This window comes from Chiloscyllium plagiosum, chromosome 33 (genome assembly GCF_004010195.1).
Source record: "Chiloscyllium plagiosum isolate BGI_BamShark_2017 chromosome 33, ASM401019v2, whole genome shotgun sequence".
NCBI lineage: Eukaryota > Metazoa > Chordata > Chondrichthyes > Orectolobiformes > Hemiscylliidae > Chiloscyllium > Chiloscyllium plagiosum.
Genome location: NC_057742.1, coordinates 26477522 through 26504039, shown reverse-complemented (window position 1 = coordinate 26504039; position 26518 = coordinate 26477522). Strand labels below are relative to the sequence as shown.

At 40.0% G+C, this 26518-nt stretch overlaps 1 protein-coding gene across 1 annotated transcript in view; it reads right to left on the bottom strand.

Moving 5' to 3' along the window:
• LOC122539960 (speckle type BTB/POZ protein) overlaps positions 1 to 26518 on the bottom strand; it is a 125127-nt gene that overhangs the window by 42846 nt on the left and 55763 nt on the right. Inside the window, exons 3-4 of the mRNA XM_043675190.1 lie at positions 18131 to 18279; positions 8707 to 8828 (exon numbers count right to left, since the gene is read on the bottom strand). Of these exons, the coding sequence (XP_043531125.1) occupies positions 8707 to 8828; positions 18131 to 18208 (200 nt within the window). The 5' untranslated portion in view covers positions 18209 to 18279. The remainder of the gene's footprint in view (positions 1 to 8706; positions 8829 to 18130; positions 18280 to 26518) is intronic.

The window sequence follows — 26518 nt, the reverse complement described above, 5'->3', positions numbered from 1 at the left end:
AGAGAGAGAGTGAGAGAGAGAGAGTGCGAGAGAGAGAGTGCGAGAGAGAGAGAGTGCGAGAGAGAGAGAGTGAGAGAGAGAGTGCGAGAGAGAGAGTGAGAGAGAGAGAGTGTGAGAGAGAGAGTGTGAGAGAGAGAGTGTGAGAGAGAGAGTGTGAGAGAGAGCGAGCGCGAAGATACAGTTACAGCAATGTCCAGAGAGTGTTGGAGAGTAAGCAGGGCCTTTTATGAAGCAGAGGTTCAGTTGCTGACTATTTGATGCTTCAAAACACTGATTTTGAGTGTGCGTGCATGTGAGAGAGAGGGAGGAAATGTGTGAAACTAAGGACAGACCATTGGCGACTCACCCCACCCATCCCTGAGATATGCCTAATCCAAATTTGCCAAGCCTCCATTGAACTTGGGGGGCGGGGAATGAGAAAGTCTTGCCCCTCATTCTCTCTCAAACCTGAGAAGTAGGATAATCTCCAGCCATTCACAGCTTTCAGCTGCCCTTTTTAAAAAAAAAAAAATTACTCATGCCAAAATAAAACTTTCAGAAGTTTCACAAAGTTTAATAGCAGACAGCCAGGTTCTGGATAAACTTCACTCCACAAGGAGCCGGGAATACAACAATACATTGGGAAACTCCGCTTGTAACAACTTGCCATTTCTGTAACCGACCAGAAATGGGCTGTTCTGCTAAACTGGAGTGCCTAAGCCGGTTTTTCCAATTAACCCCATTACTTCCATTGTGCGATTTTCTATGACATGACATCGCATATGAACGCAATTATCATGTTATAGGAGAATTACCTGTATTTGCCAATGTATAATATGGAAGAACTGTACAGCTTTGACGTCTATACTTCGACTGAACACTTAAAATGTTAACATGCTGAATACTAGTAAATACTAATGGATTCTGGAGTCTTGGTACATTTGAACCAAATTATATTTCCCTTAAATTGGATTTTGAAGACAACTTAATGATGGATAACTTGTTACAACATAATTTGTTTCTTCTCATTAATTAATGGTCCATTTAGAACATTCTTGCAGCTTTTTCAGAATCTTTCACGGTTTGAAGTTAATTGCTGCATTACTAAATGCTTTACCATCACTGAAGGTGAAAGATCATGCCTAAAGGAATGCAATGACTGAAGATGATCTTGACTGAGATATCACGGTCCTGTTCAACACATCTCTGGAATTTATTATTTTCAACTCTATACTATTGTCAAAAAAGTATCTGCCCCTCAAATGTGAAAGTTTTTCTTTATGCAAGCAGCACCTACCAGTGACAGATCACACACACTTCTTGAAGCTGAGCAGACTAAGTCAGCTACACCTGTGCACTTTTAATCACCATTAATGACTGTGTTTTGCACGTAGCATATATTACAAAAGGTGAACTTGTTGCTTGGAACACAGCAAAAACTTTTAGTGGTAGAGTGTGTACCTTTGAGCCAGGAAGAGCCATGGGGCCAAGTCCCATCTGCTCCAGGCATGTCTCATAACACCTCTAAGCAAGTTGTTTAGGAGATATCTAAACTTGGTTCAGAAATAGATCAAAGCACCATCAAATGGTTTGGGTTGCACTAGATCAATTCTTGTAAATTACAGTTTGGAGCACCGTGGATCCATTCATTTCATTTGAAAGAAAACATTCCATATTTTAAATTGGAGAGAGGAAAAGATAAAACTTCAGTTGCTGGGAATATGAAATAAGCATAGAATACCAGAATTTTATTGTATGCCTTTTAGCACTTAGAAAGAGAAAAGGTGCACTTTTTTAGATTCCAAAAGGGTGGAACCCAAAACATTGGCAAACTTTGCCCTTACCAAATGCTAATACACACCCCATCTATTTCCAATGCTCATTTCCCCCCTCTTATTTCCTATCCATCCCATTCTCAATAAGAGGAGTGGGGAAGGGGAAGGAGAAGGAGAGATGAAGAACGTGGAATCATTTTCACTCTAGGGAATTACCATCACATAACAACTGCATTCAATCATTCTGCAGCTGTTTCTATGTTTTAGAGTTGATTTTGATACTGCTCGGATAGTCCATAAAATTACATGCACCCCAACAATCAGAAATTCATGATTGAGAGTACTTTTAACATCAACAATGTTGTATTTATGCCTCCCTGCTTGCTAGATCCAAATTTCACCACCCTCCCCTAAGTCCCAGATTTGCTGTGAACTCCAAACATACCAAAAATAGAGTTCTCTATATTATGACCTGTAGGTCAAAAGTTGTGAGAGAGAGGAAGGAGGAAAAAAAGAAAGATGAGGCGCAAGGGAATTAGCTCCATTCCTCTAAAAAGAAAAATTAATTCTTCAGGGAATCCATTTTATATTGGTTATGTTCTTATAAACCACCAGTAAGACAATGTGTTGCACTAATGGTGTATAACATTTAGATGTACCACACCATGAGCCACGTAACTCCCTTGAGTTCATTATGCTAAATACTTCAGGATTTTAAAACTAATATATTACAAATATTGACAGAAACAAAATGGAGTTTTTAAAAAGTACCTAATTTATAAAGTACCTTCAATAGGAACACTTTTCAAAGATAATGTTTAAATATCGGAATTGTTTCTTCCCTTATAAACAAAGGTTTTTTTAATTCATTCATGAGCTGAGGAGGTCACTGGCTAGGCCATCCTTAATTGACCAGAGGGCAGTTCAGAGTCAACTACATTGCTATGGGTCTGGAGTCAAGCATAGGCCAGACTAGATGAGGGTGGCAGTTTCCTTCCCAAAAAGGACATCAGTGAACCAGATGACTTTTTAAATGGTTATCATTAGACCCTTATTTTCAGATTTTTATTGGATTCAAATCCAAGATTCAAATCACACTTCCTAGAACATTATCTGGGCCTCTGATTTAACAGTCCAGCAATACCACCATTAAGTCACTACCAAATAAATTAAAACTGTTATTCATAATTTTAACTTCAAAAGTAGAGTACTGACGAGATCACTGATGGTATAAGTTTAAAGATAAAACTGACATCATTAATGTTAGTGTGTTTACTCATCTTGTTATGCAAGTAACTTTCCCAAAAGCAAATCTCCATTTAAAACACCAATATAGTTTAAAATTTATTAAATAAAATCAAAATAGTTGCAAAAATACTTGGCTCAAATCTTTGGATCGGCGTCAGAATTCCTTTTCCCAAACCAGATCAGAAAAAAAAATTGCACATTTACAATTGGCGATAACCAGTTATTCTTGTGCCCAATTTCGAATCAGCACAAATTTGGTATCCAAGACAAAAAATATAGTTTAAAAATTATTCTGATAATACAATACAAAAACACCACAAACACACTTAGCTTTTCATTTGTACCATATTCAGCACATATCTCCTATAGATAAGATATAGAGATTTAAACTTTTCATAATGGTAATTTCCAAATTTTCTAATGCACAAAATATTTTATACCATAACTTTGCAGTTTGAGATAAAAATTACAATATCTATTCAATACAAGGATTATTCCCTCAACACCCAAAATAAAAATTAGGGAGGAAATAGCACAGGATACATTTGTTCATGGGATGTGTGCATCACTAGCTTGACCAGCAATAATTGCGCATCCCTAAATAAACAGAAGTCAAAACGACAGTTACGTGTCTGGAGTCACATGTAGGCCAGATAAGGTAAAGATGGTAGAACTCCTTCTTAAAGATTGGTAAACCAGATTTTTTTTATTTTAAAAAAAAAACAAGCAACTGTTGCTACAGAGTTATTAAGCCAGCCAGTCGCTGAATTCAAATTTCGCCACCTGCCAGGATGGGACTTGAAGCCATATCCCCAGAATTTTGGCAAATGATTAAGGATTACTCATCAAGTGACATTACACCATCTCTTCCCCTACAGATAAGACAAACCTCCAAACAGTTTAGAGTTTATTCGATCAGGAATGGGAAGATAAGAGTCTTGATCTGTGGGATACAATATTAAATTATAGCCTGGAACTGTGCACTTGGGTGAAACCTTTGGAAGGAATGGGTGTAAGAATTTGCCATTGGCTCTGCTGACATCAGCACTAAGGCCCATTTCTTCAACAGGTGCCCTCATTAACAGCCAGTTAGATTAACAGTATGAAACAGTCAGGGAGCAGATCTCAAGTACAACACCAAGCGGAGTGGACTGGGAGACCTTGCCCCTACTCCTGTTGCCCTAAATACAGCATAACAATGTCACTTACCTCTTGGATCTGGTCCTCCATGTCTCCTTACAATAATAAAAATTCTCAAGTTTCCTCCATAAACTTTAAAAACCCCAACCGCGTGTGTTGTGAAAGATTAAAATTAACTTCAAACATTTGTTTGCAACAGATCTAAACTACATTGACAATTTGTAACTGAAAGATCAACCCAGTCATCCACTCCTAATTACTACCTAACGTTCCTTAACAGCAGCGCATGTGCAACAGTACTTGTTGTATAAATAATATTGGATTTGGGTCAAGATGTATGATGCTCTGGACAGCACCAAGTATCATAGAACATGAATCTATCAAGGTGCATTACCTTCAGAGAGAATAAACGGTTTTGCTTTCTTTTTAAAAACTGCATCTTTCTTCCTCTCTCACACCATCAGGTTACTAGGGCTTCTTCAGGAGTACAGAGGAACAAAGTTTGTGAGAAGATTTGTAGCTTGGGTGCTCGTTGTTGTGGTTCTGTTCGCCGAGCTGGGAATTTGTGTTGCAGACGTTTCGTCCCCTGTCTAGGTGACATCCTCAGTGCTTGGGAGCCTCCTGTGAAGCGCTTCTGTGATCTTTCCTCCGGCATTTGTAGTGGTTTGAATCTGCCGCTTCTGGTTGTCAGTTCCAGCTGTCCGTTGCGGTTGTCGGTATGTTGGGTCCAGATCGATGTGCTTATTGATTGAATCTGTGGATGAATGCCATGCCTCTAGGAATTCCCTGGCTGTTCTCTGTTTGGCTTGTCCTATAATAGTAGCGTTGTCCCAGTCGAATTCATGTTGCTTGTCATGACAACACTACTATTATAGGACAAGCCAAACAGAGAACAGCCAGGGAATTCCTAGAGGCATGGCATTCATCCACAGATTCAATCAATAAACACATCGATCTGGTCCCAATATACCGACCACTGCAACGGACAGCTGGAACTGACAACCGGAAGCGGCAAATTCAAACCACTACAAATGCCGGAGGAAAGATCACAGAAGCGCTTCACAGGAGGCTCCCAAGCACTGAGGATGTCACCTAGACAAGGGACGAAACGTCTGCAACACAAATTCCCAGCTCGGCGAACAGAACCACAACATACAGAGGAACCTCGATTATCCAAACAAGATGGGCGAGCACTATTTTGTTCAGATAACTGCTTATTCGGTTAATCGATTTGATGCCTCTCCTCTGGGGCTAGGAGTTTTCTATTAAAGTCTGCTCCCCTTTCCAGACACTAGGCAGCAGCACAGCACGCCTGGGCCCCAACTGCCCTACCGCACCCCACCCCCCTACCCACCCCCAATTCTGTTCCCAATCCTATCCAACACTGACCCTGCCTGCCCCCCAAGCGTGTCCAAAACCGCCCCCAGCCCGCTCCCCAATCCCGTCCAACACCACCTTCACCCTCAAAACCACACCCCCATCTGTCCCCAGCACTGCACACCGGGGAAGGAGGGTTTAGGGGACATACCTGTGCAGAACCCCAGGGAAAATGTGGCAAGAGCGACAGGGCGAGCGAGAGGGGACAGCAGTCATTTAGAGAGGGTGCCTACGCTCCCATCAGTCCAGGACTGTTCTTGGCAGCACTTTTAATCATTGTAAACAAAAGACACATGCAGAAAGTCTTTGATGTAATGTTTCTGTTGGGACCTCAAGGTCACCTTCGGATGATCAGATTTTCGGATAATTGGTATTCGGATAATCGAAGCTCCTCTGTATTTTTAAATTTTGCTCAAAAGAGAAGTGATTTTCCTGTCGCCTCATCACAAAAGTCCTGAAAGCAGTTTCTAACTGTTCACAATATACCGAATTTCAAATTCTCTATTCTTGGAGTCAGGAATCATAGAGTCATAGAGATGTACAGCATGGAAACAGACCATTCGGAACAACCCGCTCATGCCGACCAGATATCCCAACCCAATCTAGTCCCACCTGCCAGCACCTGGCCCATATCCCTTCAAACCCTTCCTATTCATATACCCATCCAGATGCCTCTTAAATGTTGCAATTGTACTAGCCTCCACCACTTCCTCTGGCAACTCATTCCATACCCATACCACCCACTGCGCGAAAAAGTTCCCCTTGGGCCTCTTTTACATCTTTCCCCTCTCACCCTAAATCTATGCCCTCTAGTTCTGGACTCCCGGACCCAAAGGAAAATACTTTGTCTATTTACCCTATCCATGCCCCTCAAAGTTTTGCAAACCTCTTGGATTTTTGTTTGAAAAACTGAAAATAGTTCCCCAATTAGTAAACAGAATGAATGACATCCAATAAGTTCACACCTATAACGAAGACATAATCCTGCATTTGAGCTTTAAACAAAACATGTTCAAAACTATATTAAACTAAAGTGTATTCAAAATTGTAGCTCTGGAAAAGGCCACCATAACTTCCTACGGTCAAGTTAATTGTTCCCTTCAACCCCAATCCAAATACTTATTTTACCTTGCAATGAAATTATATCCAATGTTTGAAACATAGAAGTACCAACGACCACCGCAAGCATGAACATGACTCCAAATAAACGTCAGAAATATTTGATGCTTACAAAGGTATTAAACTATGAGATTTTTAGTGGTCTGTACAACTCAAGTAAAAACACATTAGATTAGATTACTTACAGTATGGAAACAGGCCCTTCGGCCCAACAAGCCCACACCGCCCCGAAGCGCAACCCACCCATACCCCTACATTTACCCCTTACCTAACACTACAGGCAATTTAGCATGGCCAATTCACCTGACTTGCACATCTTTGGACTGTTGGAGGAAACCGGAGCACCCGGAGGAAACCCACGCAGAAACGGGGAGAACGTGCAAACTCCACACAGTCAGTCGCCTGAGGCGGGAATTGAACCCGGGTCTCTGGCGCTGTGAGGCAGCAGTGCTAACCACTGTGCCACCGTGCCGCCCATTCTATTAATGCTATGGTCTAGATGGAAAAGAGAGTCCTTTAGCTTCCTCTTAACGGAGAGCAGAAGGTAAGAAAGTAAAGAAATAAATGTTAAAATCTTTTGTAGAGCAAGAAAATTAAAAAGTCATAACAAAACTGTTGTTTGGAAGGAACAAGGAGAATTTTTTTTTTAAAAATGTATTAGTTATTCCTAATTTTAGCCCTTTGTCCTGATTAAGGGTTTGCATGGGTTCTTTATGGAACTGTTTAATTTATTTCAATTAATCCTAAATATCACCCAGTCTATGGAAACCAACTAGAGAAATAAAAGTGCTTAACTCCCCTTCAACATTGGAAGGTACTTAATTAGTTAGCACCTATTATATGAACCTATAACAACAAAATGCTGGCCAACAAATGCCAAGAATTGAAACAGCCAGCTTGCAGCTGAAAAATTCAAAATATTTATTAATAGGTCATGAAGCAAAATAGTCTAATACAGAGGAACCTCGATTATCCAAACAAGATGGGCGGGCACTATCTCGTTTGGATAATTGATTATTCCATTAATTGATTCAATGCCTCCCCTCCAGGGCTCAGTGTTCTGAAGTTTCTGTTTTCCTTGCTCTGCCTGTGTTGTTCCCTCTCCCTGTCTCAGGGTTTGTTTCTGAGTAGATACACACTTGCGTGTAAGGGACCTGCAGCATTGCTGAAGCCTCCCCACCACAACATCAGTTCAATGGATTAACTGAACGAACACTTGCTAAGTGCACTCCCCGTTCAGGAGACTAGGCAGCAACACATCATGTGCGAGCCCTTGTCTGGCCCGTCTGGCCCATCCAAACCCCACCCCCCCACAAGCCTGTCCAAACCTAACTCCGCCCCCCTTCCTCCCTCACACAACCAAACCCAGCCCCCATCCGCTCACCCCACCCATCCCCTGCCTCTCCGGGTCAGCCGGACAGGACACCAACAACAACACTGCTGCTGCCTTTGGAGTGGGGTGAATCTCAAAACAGAGCAAAGATGTCCGGACTGTTCTCAGCAGCATTTCAATAAACCAAGTTTATTTTTCCTCATTGTAAACAAAAGATGTAATCAGTGTTAGAAACACCTCTTTGAGGCAATGTTTCTATCGGGACCTTGAGATCTTCTTTAGATAATCCGAAATTCAGATAATTGATATTCGGATAATTGAGGTTCCTCTGTATTAAGAAATGAGACAATTTGCTGGGTTTTAAATATCCAACTGGTGACTGATCTCCTGAATTTACCTATAATTCAAATATATTCTTCCAATTTAAATGGTCGCAAGGTACCACAAGGTTGTCATGGGAGGATTATATACAAGGTTCAAGGGGAATTTTGAAATTTTGATTATGTCCTGTACCTAATTATTGCATGGAAATTTTAGAAATAGATGCCAGAGTTTCCACAGCCTTCAAAAGGGACTTCTGGTTCACGGGCAATGTAATGGATTAGGTCAAATGTATCAAATCACAAATTCATTTCTCTACATGCTTCACTGAGCTTTTCAATCATCTTGCCTTTCCCAAAACTGCATAAGCAAATCCCCATAAATGCAAAATTTATCAGAGAGCTCCACACTCACCACTTTAATTTATCATTTGCTCCAGATGAGAAAGTCGAACTCTTGATAACTTCTCCCATTTCTTCTCTGCAGAAACTGAAGTTGTTGATAGTCCACATGTAAGAGAACTTCACTACTTTTATCTAACAGAAAAAGAAACAAATCCTTAATTATTGCAAAAACAACTGATGACATAACTACAAAGAACAGTAGATCCATGTTTTACTTTAAGAATGCATGAGAGCTGAGAATTGAAAGGATCTGGAATCCAATATGAAAAGTTTTTCAATGGCTGTTCAGGAGTAAATCTAATTCCTGTTCTTAAAATTCGCTAAATAACAAACCAACTGGCATCAAATATAGATAACAAAAAATTTGAATACCACCCAACTGTTACTGGAAATTTCAAATTCTTGTATTCTGTGCTGTTAATTATCTTGCGCAATCTATTGCAGATAACTTTACAGAATCTGTATTTTAAGAATTAAGAATAGGAAGTGATCAAACCAAAACAAAATTCTTGAGACTTATGTCCGTAGGGGTTGGAGAAAATATGTCACCTGGTTGAGGAATTTAAAACATGGGGTCAGTTTCAGACCAAGGGATTGACCGTTTTAAGGCTACTTGGTTGTGATATAAATGAAATAGGGAGAATGTTGAATGGATGATTAGTAAACTTACGGATGACAAAGATTGGCCAGGTGGTTAACAGTGAGGAAAAAAATCTTAGGTTAAAAGAAGATATAGACAGCTTGGTCAAATGGGAAATCAGTGGCAGATGGGATTTAATTCTGACAAATGTAAGTGATCCACTTGGGAATTAATAAGACAAGTAATTAATGAACAGTAGGACACAAAGCTTGGAACACAGGAATCTTGGACTGCTGACCACAGACCACTGAAGGCAACACAACAGGTTAATGTAGCCTACAGATCACTGATCTAGCATAGATTTTAGGAGCAGTGAGGTTACGTTGCAGCCATACAAAAAACAACTTTGGTTAGGCCACAGCTGGAGTACTCTGTATGGTTCTGGTTTATGCAACCATATACTTCCTATAGTGCGATAGAGCAGGTGCAGACGAAATTCATCAGGATGTTACCAGACTTGGAGCATACCAGCTATAAAAACAGGCTGAACATACTCAGGCTCTTTACAGCAAAGAAGGCTGCAGAAGACCTGACAGAGGTGTATAAGATTATGAGGGGCATAGATATAGAGAAATAGAAAGCAGGATCAATGAAAAGGAGGCATAATTTTACAGCGAGGGGAGAAGTTGGCAGGGGATTCAAAGAAAAATGTATTCACCCACAGGATGGGAGGGGAAAATCTAGAATGCATTGCATGGAAGGACAACAGAGACAGGGAACCTTAACTATTAAAAAGGTACACGGATGAGTACTTGAAATGTCATAAGATTCAAGGCCATGGGCCAAATGCTGGAAAGTGGGATCAATATAGGCAGATTAATACAGACTCAACGTGCCAAAGACACTGTTTTGTGCTACACAACTGTTAATAGAAGGCTCTTGTGCAATCCTAGCTGTGATTCATTCTTCAGTCAATATCATTAAAAGTAATTCACTGGTCAATTAGCATTTTGCTGTTTGCAATATTGTTGATGCAGAATGGTGGATATTGTTGTTCATGTAACCATCATTAAAATTCAAAAAAATTCAATTTGCAAAGTATCCTGAAATATCAATGTATTATAGCAGCATATAAAAATAAGGGGCAATTACTTCATGAAGTGCAGGATTCATCTTCAGCACTGCAAGTTTATTTATAGTTTACAGAGTCATAGAATTACAGATCATGGAAACAGACCCTTCAGTCCAACTCATCCATTCTAACCAGATATCCTATATTCACCTAGTTCTGTTTGCCAGCAGTTGGCCCACATCATTCTAAACCTCTCCTATTCCTGTGTCTATCCAGGTGTCTTTAAATGTTACAGCCAGCCTCCACCACTTCCTCTGACAGCTCACTTCATACATGCACCATCCTCTGCATGAAAACATTGATCCTTGGGTCCCTTTTGAATTTTTCCCGTCTCACCTTAAACGTACCCCCTCTCAGTTTGGACTTCCCTACTCTGGGAAAAAGACCTTAGCTATTCAGCCTATCCATGCCCCTCATGCTTTTATAAACTTCTATGAAGGTCTTCTCACAGGGTCCGATGCTACAGGGAAAATAACCACAGCCTATTTCAGCTTCTCACTATAGCTCAAACTTTCCAACCCTGGCAACATCCTTGTAAAAGACCAGAATTGAATGCAGTATTCCAAAAGTGGCCGAACCAAAGACCTGCACAGCTGCAACGTTACATCCCAACTCCTATATTTGATTCACTGACCAATGAAGGCAAGCATGTCAAATGCTTTTAACATCCTGTCTACCTGCGACTCCACTTTCAAGGAACTACGCGCCTCCACCAAGATGTCCAATTGTTTGGTAACACTCCCCAGGACACTACCATTAACTGTGTAAGTTTGCCTTTCCAAAATTCAACATCTCACATTTATTTAAATTCAAATCCCTCTGCCACGCCTTGGCTTACTGGCCCATCTGATCAAAGTCCCATAGTACTCAAATAACCACCTTCACTCTCTACTATACCACTAATTTTGGTGTCATCTGCAAATTTAGTAACCATCCTTATATTCACATCCAAATCATTTATATAAGTGGACCCAGCACCAATCTTTGTGACACACCTCTGTTCATAGGCCTTCAGTCTGAAAAACAACTGGTCTAACCCAACTAACCAGTCTACTCTGCAGAACCTCGTCAAACACCTTCTGGAAATCCATCTAGACAACATCCACCACTCTACCTTCAATTTTTTTTTGTCACTTCTTCAAAAAACTTAATCAAGTTACTGAGACAATTTCTCAAAGCACAAAGCTATGTTGACACTGCTTAATCAGTCCTTGCCTTTCCAAATGCATGTTAATCCTGTCCCTCAGAATCCCCTCCAACAACTTAGCCACCACTAACATCAGGCTTACCAGTCTATAGTCCCATGGCTTTCCTTTACAGCCTATTTTAAATAATAGCACAGCATTAGCCAACCTCCAGTTTTCCAGCACCCTTACCTGTGGCTATCAAATGATGCAAATAGCAAGGGGCCCATCAATCTCTTTCCTAGCTTCATACAAAGTTCTGGGAAACAGCTGATCAGGTCCCAGGGATTTATCCACTTCTTTTCATTTTAAGACACCCTGCCCCTCCTCTTCTGAAGTTTGGGCACTTTCCAAGATATCACTGTTTCTTTCCCCAAGTTCTCTAGCTTCCATACCTTTTTCACGATAAACGCTGATGCAAATACTTGTTTACTATCTCACCCATCTCCTATGGTTTCACACATAGATGGCCTGGTTGATCGTAAAGAGGTCATTTTCTCTCCCTAAACGTATTTGTAGAATCTTTTTGGATTCTCTTTAACCCTATTTGCCAAAGGCATTTCATGTCCCCCTTTTTCCCTCTGATTTCCCTCAAGTATACTCCTACTGCCATTATACTCAAGGGATTCACTCAACCCCAGCTGTCCATACATAACATCTCCCTCCTCCTTTTCCTTGACAGATCCTCAATTTCTCTAGTCATCCAGAATTCCCTACACTTACCAGCTCTGCCCTTCGCACTAACAAGAACATACTGGCGAGAAACTCACTACCTCATTTCTAAAGGCCTCCCATTTTCCAACTGTCCCTTTATCTGTGAATAGCCTCTCCCAAGCCACTTTTGAAACTTCTAGCCTAACACTATCAAAGTTGGCCTTCCTCCAATTTGGAACATTTAGATCAGATTTTCCATCACTTTTAAAATTAATAGAATTATGATCACTGACCCCAAAGCACTTTCCCACTAACACCTCAGGCACTTGCCCCTACCTTATTTCCCAAGTGAAGGACAGTAGTTGCTCCTTCTCTCGTAGGTACATCCACATACTAGATTAGAAAATTTACTTGTGCGCTTAAATTCCTCTTCATCCAAGTCCTTAACACTATGGCAGTTCTAGCCTCTACTTGGAAAGTTAAAATCCCCTACCATTGCAACATTATTCTTACAGATATCGGCGATCTCCTTACAGATTTGCTTCCCAACTTCCTGCTGTCTCTGGGGGGGGGGGGGGGGGGGGGGGGTACAATACATTCCCAAAAGGTGGTCATCTCTTTCCTCTTTTCTCAGTTTCACCTATATTACTTCACTGGATGTTCTCCCAGGAATATCCTCCCTCAGTACAGCCATCAGGTTATCCTTAACCAAAAGTGCTGCTTCCCCCTCCTCCCATGTCCCCCTTTCTATTCATCCTATTGCATCTATACCCTGAAATATTAAGCTGCCAGTCCTGCCCCTCCCTGAGCCACACTTCTGTAATAGCTATGATATCCCAGTTACTTGTTCCCAACCATGCTCTGAGCTCATTTGCCTTGTCAGGTCTCTTGCACTGAAATAAATGCAGTTAAGTTTAATCAATCTTCCCTCATTCTTTGCTATTCTCTTGCCTGCCTTGACTATTTAACTTGCTCCTCTTCTGTATTGTACCAGCCTGGAGATTTCTCTTTTGTCACACTCTTTTTGGGTATGCCCCCATACTCCCTTACTAGTTTAAAACCTCCTGGAGTCACACAAGCAAATCTCCCCACCAGGACATTGGCCCCCTTCCAATTCAGGTACAACCTGTCCTCCTTACACAGGTCACTTCTACCCCAGAAGAGATCCCGTTGATCCTAAAATGTGAATCCTGGTCCCTTGCATCAATACTTCAGCCAAGCATTCATCTGCCCTATCTTCCTATTTCTACTCGCACTAGCACATGGCACCAGGAGCAATGCAGAAATTGCTATCCTTGAAGACCTATTTTTTAACCTTCTACCTAATTTTCTATATTGTACCTGCAGAACCTCATCCCCTTCCCTTACTATGCCATTGGTACTAACATGTACAATGACCTTCTGCTGGTCACACTCCCCTTTGACAATATTCTGCATCCTTGACCCTGACACCAGGGAGGCAACACACCATTCTGATGTCTCGTTGTCAGTCACAGAAACATCGGTCTATGCCCCTCACAACAGAGAGTCCCTTATCACAATCGATTGCTTGGAACCTGACATACACATTACAGTACAGTCAGTCAGTCTCTGTACTGTTCAAGACTCTGTGCTTTTCTCAGCAAGTACACTATTCACAGTATTTGTTGCCTCCCACAGAACTTACTACACTTGACAATTCATCATTGGGTAGCATTTGACAAGAGTACGGCATCAAGGAGCACGAAGCAAACTTAAGTCAGAGAATCAGTGGGAAATCTCCACTGGTTTGAGTCATATCTAGCATACAGGAATATAGTATAATTGTTGAAGATCAATCTCAGTCCTAGGGCATAACTGCAGGAGTTCCTCAGGGTAGTGTCCTAGACTCAACCATCTGTAGCTGCTTCAACAATGACCAATATGTCATAAGCTCAGAAGTAGGGATGCTCACTGAGGACTGTGCACTACTCTCAATCACTCAAGATACCAAAGCAATGCATATTCATGTACAGCAAGACCTGAATAACATTTCTGCTTCGACCGCACAGATTAAACAAGAAAATCTAATCACTGTCCCTTACTGTTCAATGGCATTTCCATTACTGAATTCCCACCAAGATCCTGGGGTGAATTTTGATCAGAACCTGAACCGGACCAGTCATTTAAAAAACAGCAGCTATAAGGGCAGGTTTAAAAAAGAGCTAGGAATTCTGTAGTGAACAACTGACCTCCGAACTGCCCCCTGCTTGTCCACCACCTACAAATCACAAGTCAAGAGCGTGACAGAATATTTTCCACTTGTCGGAATAGATTCAGCTCCAAAACAAAAAGTTTGACACGCCCCAGAAAAAAGCAGCCTACTTGGTTAGCATCCCACCTTCCATAATCACTTCCTCCAACAACAATGGCAGCAGTAGCATGTACCACTAACAAGATGCACTGTAATAATTCACCCAAGGCTTCTATGATATCACCTTCTAAATCAATGAGATTTACTACTCAAAAGGGCAGAGGCAGCAGATCCCTCCAAGTTGCTCACCATCCTGATGTGGAACTATATCACAGGTCCTTCACTGTCATGGAGCCAAAATCCTGGAATGCCCTTCCTAACAACACTCAACATCTACATCCAAAGACAGCAGCAGTTCAAGACAATAGCTCACCATCAGTTTGTCAAGGATAATTAAGGATGGCAATATAACTTAGCAAGGAGCATTCAAATCCCATGAATGGAAATAAAAGAAACAATCCTATAATAACCTTCTTATCAAGCCATAACACACATTTTCAAAAATTCTACATGTGTAACAAATATTTGAAGACATTTATTTCTTGAAATAAACATTTCAAAAACAGAAGACTATACACTTTAGACTCATTTGTAAACAATTTCTTAGCTATTTGAGGAATAAAATCTGTACTGAAAATTGATCTGGTATTTGAAACATCCAGTCTCTGGGTGCTACAGGGGATTCACACAAAAGGGATAGTACTGTAGCCTAATTATCATTTGACAGCCTTTACTACTTAGTCCATAAGTCATAAACTTTGCATTGAAATTTTAATGTAACTATTAGATTACTTATACTGCAGCAGAGATACTGAGATTTGAAACAAGGTATAAGTCAAGCTAGTTTTATTTCAGAAATAAAAATTACTGAGAAATTCTATATCAAATATTTGCCATTTTATTTTAATATATCCTAAAAATAGTAAATTGCTTCAATAATGTATTATGCATGCTTAAGCATTAACTTAAAAATACTTGTAGAATTTAAAGCACTAGGTAGCTTTATACCTGTTAATGGACAAAAGAAAGCCTCTCCAATAAGTCAACTAGCTACAAAAATAAGTGCAAGGTAGCAAAACGGGGCCTTTAGTTCATGAGCCTTGGTAATCCAGTTCTTTTAGCATGACTTTTTAATTTAAGACCTGTGAATTTCGAAGTCCTCAAAGTTTGATAAAGCTGCACAAGATCTGTTTGGTTTACCAACAGATTACTCCTAAATCAAAACATGAAACATCAAACAAATGCTGATAATGACCAAACTTGAAATCTTTGAAAACAACAACATGGATTTAAACATCATACACAGAGCCATGAAAGACACACATTTGTGTGGTCAATAAATCCCACACACTTGAACACCCTGTAATAAAAGCTTTGATTTTGAAAGTTTATAGCTCTTGCAGATAGTATGAAAATACTCAAATTTTCAACTGCTGCTCAACATGGTCAGGCATTTGTTATTGGTCTGTTCGCCAAGCTGGTAGGCTTGTTGGCAGCCATTTTCTCCCCTTTCTAGATGACATCTTCAGGGCTGTGTTGGCTCCTGTGAAATGTTGTTGTGCTGTTCTGCTTTGAATTTATGTGGCTCTGTTTGAGCTGTTTCCAGTTGGTGCCAGTTCCGGTTTTGGTTTTCTATTGCAGCTGTTTTTAACTCGGGTCCAGGTCAATGTGTTTGTTGATGGAGTCCAAGGATGAGTATAATGTTTCCAGTAATTCCCTTGCTCTTTGTTTAGCCTGTCCTAGTATCGTTGCGTTGTCCCAGTCAAATTCAGTTCTTGTTGTCCATGTGTATGGATACCAGGGAGATTTAGTTGTGTCGCCTGTTTGCGAGTTGGTGTTGATGGATACAGATCCATAGCTTTACAGGAGCCAATACAGCACTCCTGTCACCTAGAAAGGGGACGAAACATCTGCCAACAAAACCTACCAGCTCAGTGAACTGACCAATCAGCTCCCAAGCTACAGATCTTCACAAAAACTTTAAATGATCAGGCATAAAACTCTTCAAGTCTACTAAGGTGGAAAAATAGTCAGGCCGCATAGAGAGAGAACGTAAAGATTGGAATTTGACATGGCAGCAAACTGAGCCAGACAAATCAGCACATTAAATATTATTCCTAATCAGCAATGGCACTGGAGTTTATTTCTCAGCCACTATTCAAGTCACTGAGGACCCATGGACAAGGATGTTAAATATTGCATCAAAGCAAAGGAAGAGGTTTACAAAGATGCCAAAACAAAAGTTGCAAGCCAGAGAATTGCAAAAACTTTAGAATTCAAAAGGAGGACCAAGAAACCGATAGAGAGAACACAATATTTGAATATAAAATAGCACAAAACAAAAAAATGGGTTGTTAAAGCTTCTATAGGTATGTAAAAAGGAAAAAGATCAAAGAAATGCAAGCCTATTACAGGCAAAAACATGAAAATTGACAGTTGGAAATAAAAAAAAGACAGGAGCCAAATAAGTTGTGTGCGCTTTCCTGTTCTGAACGCAGGTACAAGTCTCTCCAAAATAATGATGATCCAAGAGTTGAGTAAAAGAATGGAACTGAAAGAAATTAGTATTAGCAAAATATTAGTATTGAGAAATTAGAGGCTGAGGGGTGCACAATTCCAAAGACCTGATGCCCCTCAGCCTGCAGTATTGAAAGAGATGACAGATGGCAAATGCATGGAAATATTTCGAAAATTCTAATAATTCTGCAAAAATACCGGCAGATTAGAAAATTACAAATACAACCATGCTGCTACAAATCAAATAGCTTGACCTCACGAGTGAGGGAAATACCAGAATCTATTATAAAGCATGTAATTACTGGATATTTCAAAAATAATTACCTAATTGGACGGAGTCAAGAGAAACATATGGAGAGGAAATATGATATTACATCCACTTTGGGAGGAGAAATGAAGATGCAGTGTATTTCTTATGTGGTGAAAGACTGTAAAGTCTTGCGATGAATAAAGGACACTGAGATCTCTTTGGACAAGTAACCAAATGCCAGCACGCACGGACACAAATTCAGAAGGCAACATTATGTTAGCATTATTGCCATAAGATTTGAGTTCAGAAGCAAATAAGTTTTTTTTTCCTCCATTGTGGAACATTTATAAAAACCTGCATCTGGAGTACTGCATGCAATTGAATCCCCCTGCCTAAGGGAAGATACATTTGGCATATAGGTTTCTAATTACTAATTAGAAAGATTATGGGAATAGCGTTGAAATGTGGCATTGAGGTAGCTGATCTGTCAGCTTGGCACAGTAGGCTCAAGGGGCTAAAGGATCTACTCCAGCTCCTATAATCAAGTTTGGCTGTAATGCTATTCTCAGTTAACAGACATTTATTAAATAATGTCCCCACACATGAAGAACAGAAATCCATCAAGGATTTCAAGGAAATCCATCACACTAAATCTCAGCCAGGAGTCAGCACCTCTAAAAAATGAAGTGAGAAAAATTATGCATAACTTTTGAAAAGTATAATTTGGAGACCAAAGCTTTTTACAAAATAGGCATAACCAGCTGGCTAGTGCCAATATACATTTTTTAATGTTTCTTCCATACCAAAAGAATGCAGAAAAGAACTGTTCATAAGGACCAGCCTACCTGTGTATAGCACCAGCTCTCTGCCACAGGTCCACTTGACATTTCAGCTGGGGGTGGAGGACTTGGTACCCTTGACATCGCCAGCTTAACTATTCTTCAGGTTTTCTCAAGGCAGATGAAAAGAGTTCTGTAGAAACCTTATCCTGTTACTGTAAAAAGGTGAACACAGTTGTTAAAGGGAGTTTGCATTTTTGGTCATTTTGCCTGATGCAACCAAATTATCATAGTACTCCTGAAATTCATTTTAGAGATTGAAGAAATATTGTCAAAAGAAAACAATTTACAATATTACATGATTAATTAACATACCAGGTATTTCACTTTGTAAGAATTTACAACATATTTACTATATCCATCTCAGCTGAGAAATTCTACAGCATTCATTAAGCTGATAACATCAGGGGTTAGACAAGCCCACTGGAAGTTAATTTTAGTTGAATTAACAGAAAAACTAGTTGAGCCTCATTTTCCAGAGCTGTTTCAAATGCAGTTGCGAACTGTTGGATGCCTACACCTTTGTTATACAACTACCATTCATTATCCAGCAAAGAGACTTAAGCAAAACGTATTTGCTCACCATCAGAAAATGGGATAGAAAGGTAACTAGTAGTACATTCTTAATACTGGGTATGCAGTAAAAGTGCATAAAGATTAGATTATTAGATTACTTTAGTGTGGAAACAGGCCCTTCGGCCCAACAAGTCCACACCGACCCGCCGAAGTGCAAACCACCCATATCCCTATATTTACCCCTTACCTAACACTACGGACAATTTAGCATTGCCAATTCACCTGACCTGCACATCTTTGGACTGTGGGAGGAAACCGGAGCACCCGGAGGAAACCCACGCAGACACGGGGAGAATGTGCAAACTCCACACAATTGTGGCCTGTTACAGATCCACATCATTCTTTCAGTAGGATTTTAAAAAGACACCAAGAGGTAGATAGAAGGATTACTTTTGGTTGTATTTGGGATTTCTCTATCAACAACCATTGTCACAAGATGCTGAGCATGTGAAATACTAACAAAGATCAGCACACAGAATTACTCTGCCCATGGAGTAGACTGAAGACACAAAGTCTATTCATCTAATAATAGAGGAAAACAGACTACCACTGCGCTACAATGCATCAGAGACTTGTTTGGCATTAAGCATCTGCAAAGGTAGGTTGTCTAACATAGCACACTATGCAGCTTGAACAAATAAGTAAATATTATTTATTGGGAATTTGTAGAACTATAAATATTCAACACAAATAACTGCATAATTAGTGTAAATCATCAAGGTTGGTATCCCAATGAGATCAAGGCACCAACATCTCATTGAAACAGTCAAAAGCAGACAGGTACAGATTTGATGATGATCAGAAAGCACATGCAGACTTCAAAATTAGCTATCAAAGTTTCACGCTCTTTTCACTGAACTACAAGCTGATATTTTGAAGAGCCAATACAATATTCTGGCAAATCCTGTTCATTAATTTCTTACAAATCTAGAGAAGTAGTAAAAACAAGAAATATGCTGCAAACTACAATATAATGCAACTGTCAAAGAGGATCAATGCAGGCTGTAGATTTCTCGCTTATCTCAGAGATTGAGGTACCATAGCACCTGATAAACCAAAATGAGGTCACAACACCAAGCTACAGAATCAATTCCTCTTGAACTCCCCACCCCGCCCATAAAACCCATTTATCATTTGAAAAGGCTGATAAGTCAAGATAGGTAGTAATTGCAGTGTACTTTATTGCCAAGTATGCCAAAAGTTACTTTATAACTACCACAGTGGCTAGCATATAGAACTGTCAAGCAAGAATACTCTCCATTTCAAATACAAAAATGTTAGAGGGAATAAACATGCACATTATTGAAGCACTTGGATCTATTTTTAATTCCGCACAGGGTATTGTGGCCAACACAGTTGTAGCAATTGCTACAACTCTGTTCTTTTTAAAAATGCTGCAGCCTAATTGTTGATGGAGGTCAACTGATTCTTATCAAAAGTAAAAAAGGGAATGGCAAGACCAAGAAATCTTTTATTAAATTTTATAATATCAAAATAATTCAGAAAAGCAAAGCTCAGAGAAATGAGATAAGACTTGGAAAACAAGCAAAGTTTGTCAAGGTGAAAGTTTAACAGTATAATACCAAACAACTATTGAATGACATTGAAGAATATGGCATGCATAACAGGGGAATCAAGGGAATACAAAATTCGAGCAATAGCATCACTGTACAAAAGCCTGACAATGAAAACGTTTATATACATCTTCCACCCGTGAATTTTGGTAATGACGAGCAACATTTAAAAGTAAAATACACTTGGTCCTCAGCTAGATTAATAATTCAAACTTCTTTTCCAACAGCACTGAGTGCGGAGATGTTTGCCTCAACTTAGGGTAGCAATTGCACTCATGTTTGAAAAACAGAAGTTGCAGTACACCTCAATGTGTTCCTGAGAACAGCACATTGATTTTCCTGCTATTGTAATCCTTAATGTGGCAAGGACTAATAGTGATACCATTTAGGCCAGTTGTCCACAACTTGCATGGATGTTCATCTGTAAGGATGTAGGATCTCAGAATGTGGATTTAAATGAGAAAGTTGGACAGAAATACTAACCCTCTTTCTTGGAGATCCGTTAACCTGAGCGATCTGGGTAGCATGGTGGCTCAGTGGTTAGCACTGCTGCCTCACAGAGCAAAGGAACTGGTTTTAATTTCACTCTCAGGCAACAGTCTGTGTGGAGTTTGCCTATTCTCCCAGTGTCTGCGTGGGTTTCCTCTGGATGTACTCCCACAGTCCAAAGATGTGTAGGTTCGGTGGATTGGCCATAGGAAGTGCAGGATTACAGGGGTAGGGTAGGAGGGTAGGTCGGTACAGTTGCAACAGGACAAAAGTCCTGCTTCCACAGTAAGGAATCTGTGATTGTACGACTCTAAGCACTACTAGAAGCAGGAAAGATAAGATAATGCAGTCCTTTTTGACAAAGGCCATTTTAACAATGCAGCCTGAAACCTGTTGGTTCTTGGGGTCTGACATTCCAACCTCATCCTAACTCTTACATCCCTCTAAACATTTCTTCAGTTCCACCAATTTTGGAGAGAACATTTGATGAGGAGAAAATACAAGAAAACCCTCAATTTCAAGAAGAGCCAAGGAGGAAAAGGGGAGGGTGGCTTTAATATCCATGGGACAAACCAAGCAGACAGGAAGATTAGTCAAAGACAAGGCTAGAACGAACAGTCAACAACAGTTGTGAAGCAATGGTAAAACTTGTGATGTTATCATTCAGCAGTTTGCATTCTCTCAAACCCAATTAGTTTGCTGGCTTTTGAATTACAATACATTTAGTCTGGGACTATACTCCTTTTAACATCAAGGCCACTTTTCCACTTTTGGCTGTGCCAATTATACCATAATGCAGATACATAAATGGGGTCTTTTGTTCTTTTCTGATACCTTAAGTATCAGCATTCATTTTTGTCAAGGATTTATCAAATACTATATACCAATCCACTGCTCTTCCTCCACACTGCAATGACTGACAGATATCTGGCTCCAGTTTATTCCTGAGCAAACTTCTGTTGCTTGTGGATTTTATGGGTTTTTTTTCAACTTCATTAGCTTTCTTTCCTATTACAGAGAGTCTACACCTCCTGAGTTTTCACAGTTTTGACAATATCCTCCATTAGAGTACCTTCAAATAACTTCTAGACTTTAATTTCCTTCATTTACAGACTTGGACAACTGCTCATTGATGACTCATGCAGAGTTCACCTTTCCAAAATCATTGCACCACCACTGCACTTCAATACTTAATACCATGACCATCTATTTTGTATGGCATCTTTACTATCATCAGATTCAATACCATAGTTTTTAAGCATTTTCATTCTGTTGCTACTCTGAATGACAGTAAGTTTTCTCCCCCTTTTCAATACTATTTGTTTGACCTTCTACAAGACATTCTATTTGAGTCATAGAGATGTACAACATGGAAACAGACCCTTCGGTCCAACCCGCCCATGCCGACCAGATATCCCAACCCAATCTAGTCCCACCTGCCGGCACCCGGCCCATATCCCTCCAAACCCTTTCAATTCATATACCCATCCAAACCTCTTAAATGTTACAATTGTACCAGTCTCCACCACATCCTCTGGTAGCTCATTTCACACATGTACCACCCACTGCGTGAAAAGGTTGCCCCTTAGGTCTCTTTTATATCTTTTCCCTCTCACCCTAAACCTACGCCCTCTAGTTCTGGACTCCCTGACCCCAGGGAAAAGACTTTGTCTATTTACCCTATCCATGCCTCTCAATGTTGTAAACCTCTAAGGTCACCCCTCAGCCACTGATGCGCCAGGGAAAACAGCCCCAGCCTGTTCAGCCTCTCCCTATAGCTCAAATCTACTATTGTTATGCCTTTTATCACTTCTTCACCTTCCAGCACTATCCTCCCAACTCAAAACTTTTCTTGCATTCTTGCCTCATTTCTGTTCTGATACATAAGCTTACAGCTTCACACTTTTTTTTTGGTTCCTGCAATGGGCTTATCAAAGCACTCAGAACTAGCTAATTAGCTGCATCAAGCCCCATCTCATTCAAATCAGCCTTCTTGCTTATTGCACCCACTGGAAACAAACTTTGCCCGTCTTATGTAACACATTGCTTCCCACTACTGATCTGTGGACTTTATCAGAGCAGTTATCAGCACCCCTCTATGCATTTCCCTCCAACCCCAGAATGTGTTCCCTTGTTACAAAGGCTATTCCACAAACCTATTGATGATGGCATTGACATCACAGCCTTGAGAGAAAGTTGGCAAAGGTGATGACACCAGATTTCTTCACCACCTCCCTCCCACCCCATCACCAGGCTGCATCCTTCACCATTCACCTTGTCATGATCAACATGGTGACACTGTGGTATTTAACACAGGATCAGTTTGGCATTACCTCTACTCCTCTGGTGGATCTCACCTTACTCCACACTCATGCTGCTTTCAAACTAATTTTGGACTGCCTTAATTACAGTGAAATCTTTATTACTGTGATTTCTTCATTGCTTTCCTTCCCAAGGCTCTGCACTAGAAGATTTCTTAACCTTGTCAATTTCAAACTATCTCAACTCATTATGTTCTCGTTCTTCTGGGTTCATTGCACTTTTAATATTAAACATTACCTCCATGTAATTTCCTCATAATATGGAAGTTGTCCTATTCATTCTTGCCATCAAGTGATCGCATTAGTCTGCTTCAATCACAGTTGAGGCCCTCTAAGATCATTTTCTTATGTCACTTACCATCAATACCCCAACCCTATCTCATGTATTAAAAAAAATCTTTTGCCTTATACTTCTAGATTCTGCCTTTAAAGTCCAAACCATTTAGCCTTTGGCCCTCCATTTGTCAATATTTTCACAGTTAATTTACTCAATTGCCACCTTCACTTTGGTTATCAGTGTCTAAATAAAACCATTATCCTTGGTCCCTCCCTCATCCAAATGCCTTCATCTCTATTCACTTGAGGATTGCAGAGGTCGAAGTGGACAGTCAATCAACTGTCAGATCTGACTGGACCAAAGTATAAATAATGTCTTGCTTACATCAGTTAAAACTGCTCGCTGTTCCAGAATCATTCTGGAATGCAAAGATAACCCAGCTTCTTTTCTCTATTGCAATCTATCTTCTTAAATCCCTCCTCTTACTGCCAGCCTACTTGCAAGTGCAAGTAGTTCATCGACTTTCATGCCATTAAGATTGAAAAAAGGATTCCAATCCCCACTTGAAACTCAGTTCATATTGCCACTGCCTCTACTCCTTTCAGAACAGATAAGATTAAATTTGTGTACTCATAGCATTAGTGTCACAGTTAATCCCAAAGTGAACTTCCAACCTCAAATCATGCCATTACCAAGACTACATACTTCCACCACTGGAACTTTACCCAACTTCATCCTCTTAGCTCTCATTGAAATCCTCATACATGACTTCATTACTTGAAGATTTGACCAGTCCAAAACACTCCAACCAGATATTTCACATTGTACCAAACTTGAGGTCATCCACAATTCAGATGCCAACTCAATTGCCTACTCTCTACCCCAATTTTCTCCTTTGAAGTGAATCTTTAAAGCCCACTTTGGAATAAGTTTTAATCATATGACATTTTTCATGCAATTCCATGCCATACTTTATTTTTTTAAATTCCTGTGAAGCATCTCAAAACATTTAATTACTTTAACTGCACTATACCATTGTTCTTATGAAGAGACCGCAACAAATCTCTAGGTAACAACTCTTACTTTACTCTGCTAATCTGACCTTTTAATTCCCACCCTCTGCCTCCCTTCTCCCAACCATAATCAGAATCAGAAGGCAACTTGCCATTTAACATGCTCTTATTTTTTGTCAATGGAACCTAAAACTCAGTAAATATCAGTTCTTCCCTTACTTCAAAAACATTCAACTGAGTTAGTCAGACCTAGTTTGTTTTTAACTAAGCAATTACCAGTTCTTTCTGATTTGCTCACATTTGTGCTTGTCCTCAGTTATTGTATTCTTAAGGGCAGGTTCTTCCATCTATGGGGCAGTTTCCCTACAACTGACAAACCAACAGGCCTATGGTTAACTAACTTAACCCTCCCTTCCTAAATAACAGTAACACAATTTTCCAGTCTAACAGCACAATTCTCAAAACAAAAAAAAGAAGCCTGAAAGATTATCAGTGTGTCTAAAATTTCATCTACTTCCTTTAATACCCTGTGGTGGAAATCATTAGGCCTTGGAGATTTAGTTATCTATTCTAAGACCTATTATTTCCACCAGTAATTTTTATAAAGTTATATTGACTGAAGTTCCTCCCTTTGATTTATTTTTAATATTTCATCTATCTTGAAGACTGTACCCTCTTTCTCTAAATAAGATGCAAAATATTTAATAACTCTCCCATTATCTTGTTAAATGTTTATATCAAAATTATGCAGGAGGTTAAAGCACAATATAAAATCTGGATTGTTAAGATTTTGAATCTAAGTGCTGACTTTGCATGGCAGCAATTAATGTACAAATTAATTCTAAGTAGTTAAAGATAGAAGCATTTATAGCTGTTTGAATACATGGAACTCCTTTTCCCCCCCTCTCCCCCCAATCAAATAGAGTGCGTCAGAGGACAGCTAAGAGTCAACCACATTGCAATAGGTATGCAATCACATGTACAGTACAAATTGTTGGAGTCAGCCGTCTCAACCCAGGACATCTTCAGCAACTTTAATGGCTTGCTTTCCATAAGCTGAGAAATGATTAGGTTCACTAATGATTGCACAACGTTGAACATCATTCACAACAACTCAGACAAGGAAAAGGCTTGTGTCCATTTTCAGCAAGATCCAGACAACAACTAAGCTCAGGCTAGTAACATTCAGGTCCCACAGGTGCGAGGCAATAATCATCTCCACTAAGAGAATCTAACCATCGTCCCTGAAATAAAAGGCAATATCATCACTAAATCTCCAACTTCCACAATCCTGGAGGTTACCTCACTGACCAGAACTGATGCAGCCACAAAAATAATACAGCCAGTGGACCAGGTCAAAAGCTCGAAATTCTGCGGCAAACTTATTTACTCCCCCCTCAAACTGTGTATACCACATTTAGAACACAAGTCAGACCTGTGGTCCAATTACACCAATAAGTGCAGTTCCAATAAGAAACTCAATACCACAAAGCCGCCCACTGATTCACACCCAACTCACCTGTACACAGTTGCATCTGTGTGCACCATGTACATGCCATCCTCGAGGGGATAGGGGAACAGACTCACCATGGATACCAAACATTGCCAATACTGTTCCTCTCCTATGTAGCACAAGGGTCCATGCTATCAGACTGGACAAGTCATAAGAAGAAACAAAAACGATGGGTCTGGCCTCATGAGTACATGGATCTGCAAGCAGTGAATTTGCAGGTAACAAGAATAATATGCAACTGCAAAAACTCTACAAGAATGCCCTTGAGAACACCTTCCAAATTGATTACATTTACGGCATAGAAAGACAAAAACAGCTGTGCATGAGAACATCATTACCTACAAGTTCCCAAGCCAACACCATCCTGAATTGAAACTACATGACCTTTTTTATAGAATTGGATCTTTCCCAACAGCATTGTGATTGTACCTACAACAGGTGTACTATAGCTGCTCAAGATGATCATTGATGGCTACCATCTCTAGGGCTATTAGGAATTGATAACAAATGATGGTCTTGCTAGAAACATAACAAAGAAAACATGTATAATGAACAGCGCTGAAAATGTGTTGCTGGAAAAGCGCAGCAGGTCAGGCAGCATCCAGGGAACAGGAGAATCGACGTTTCGGGC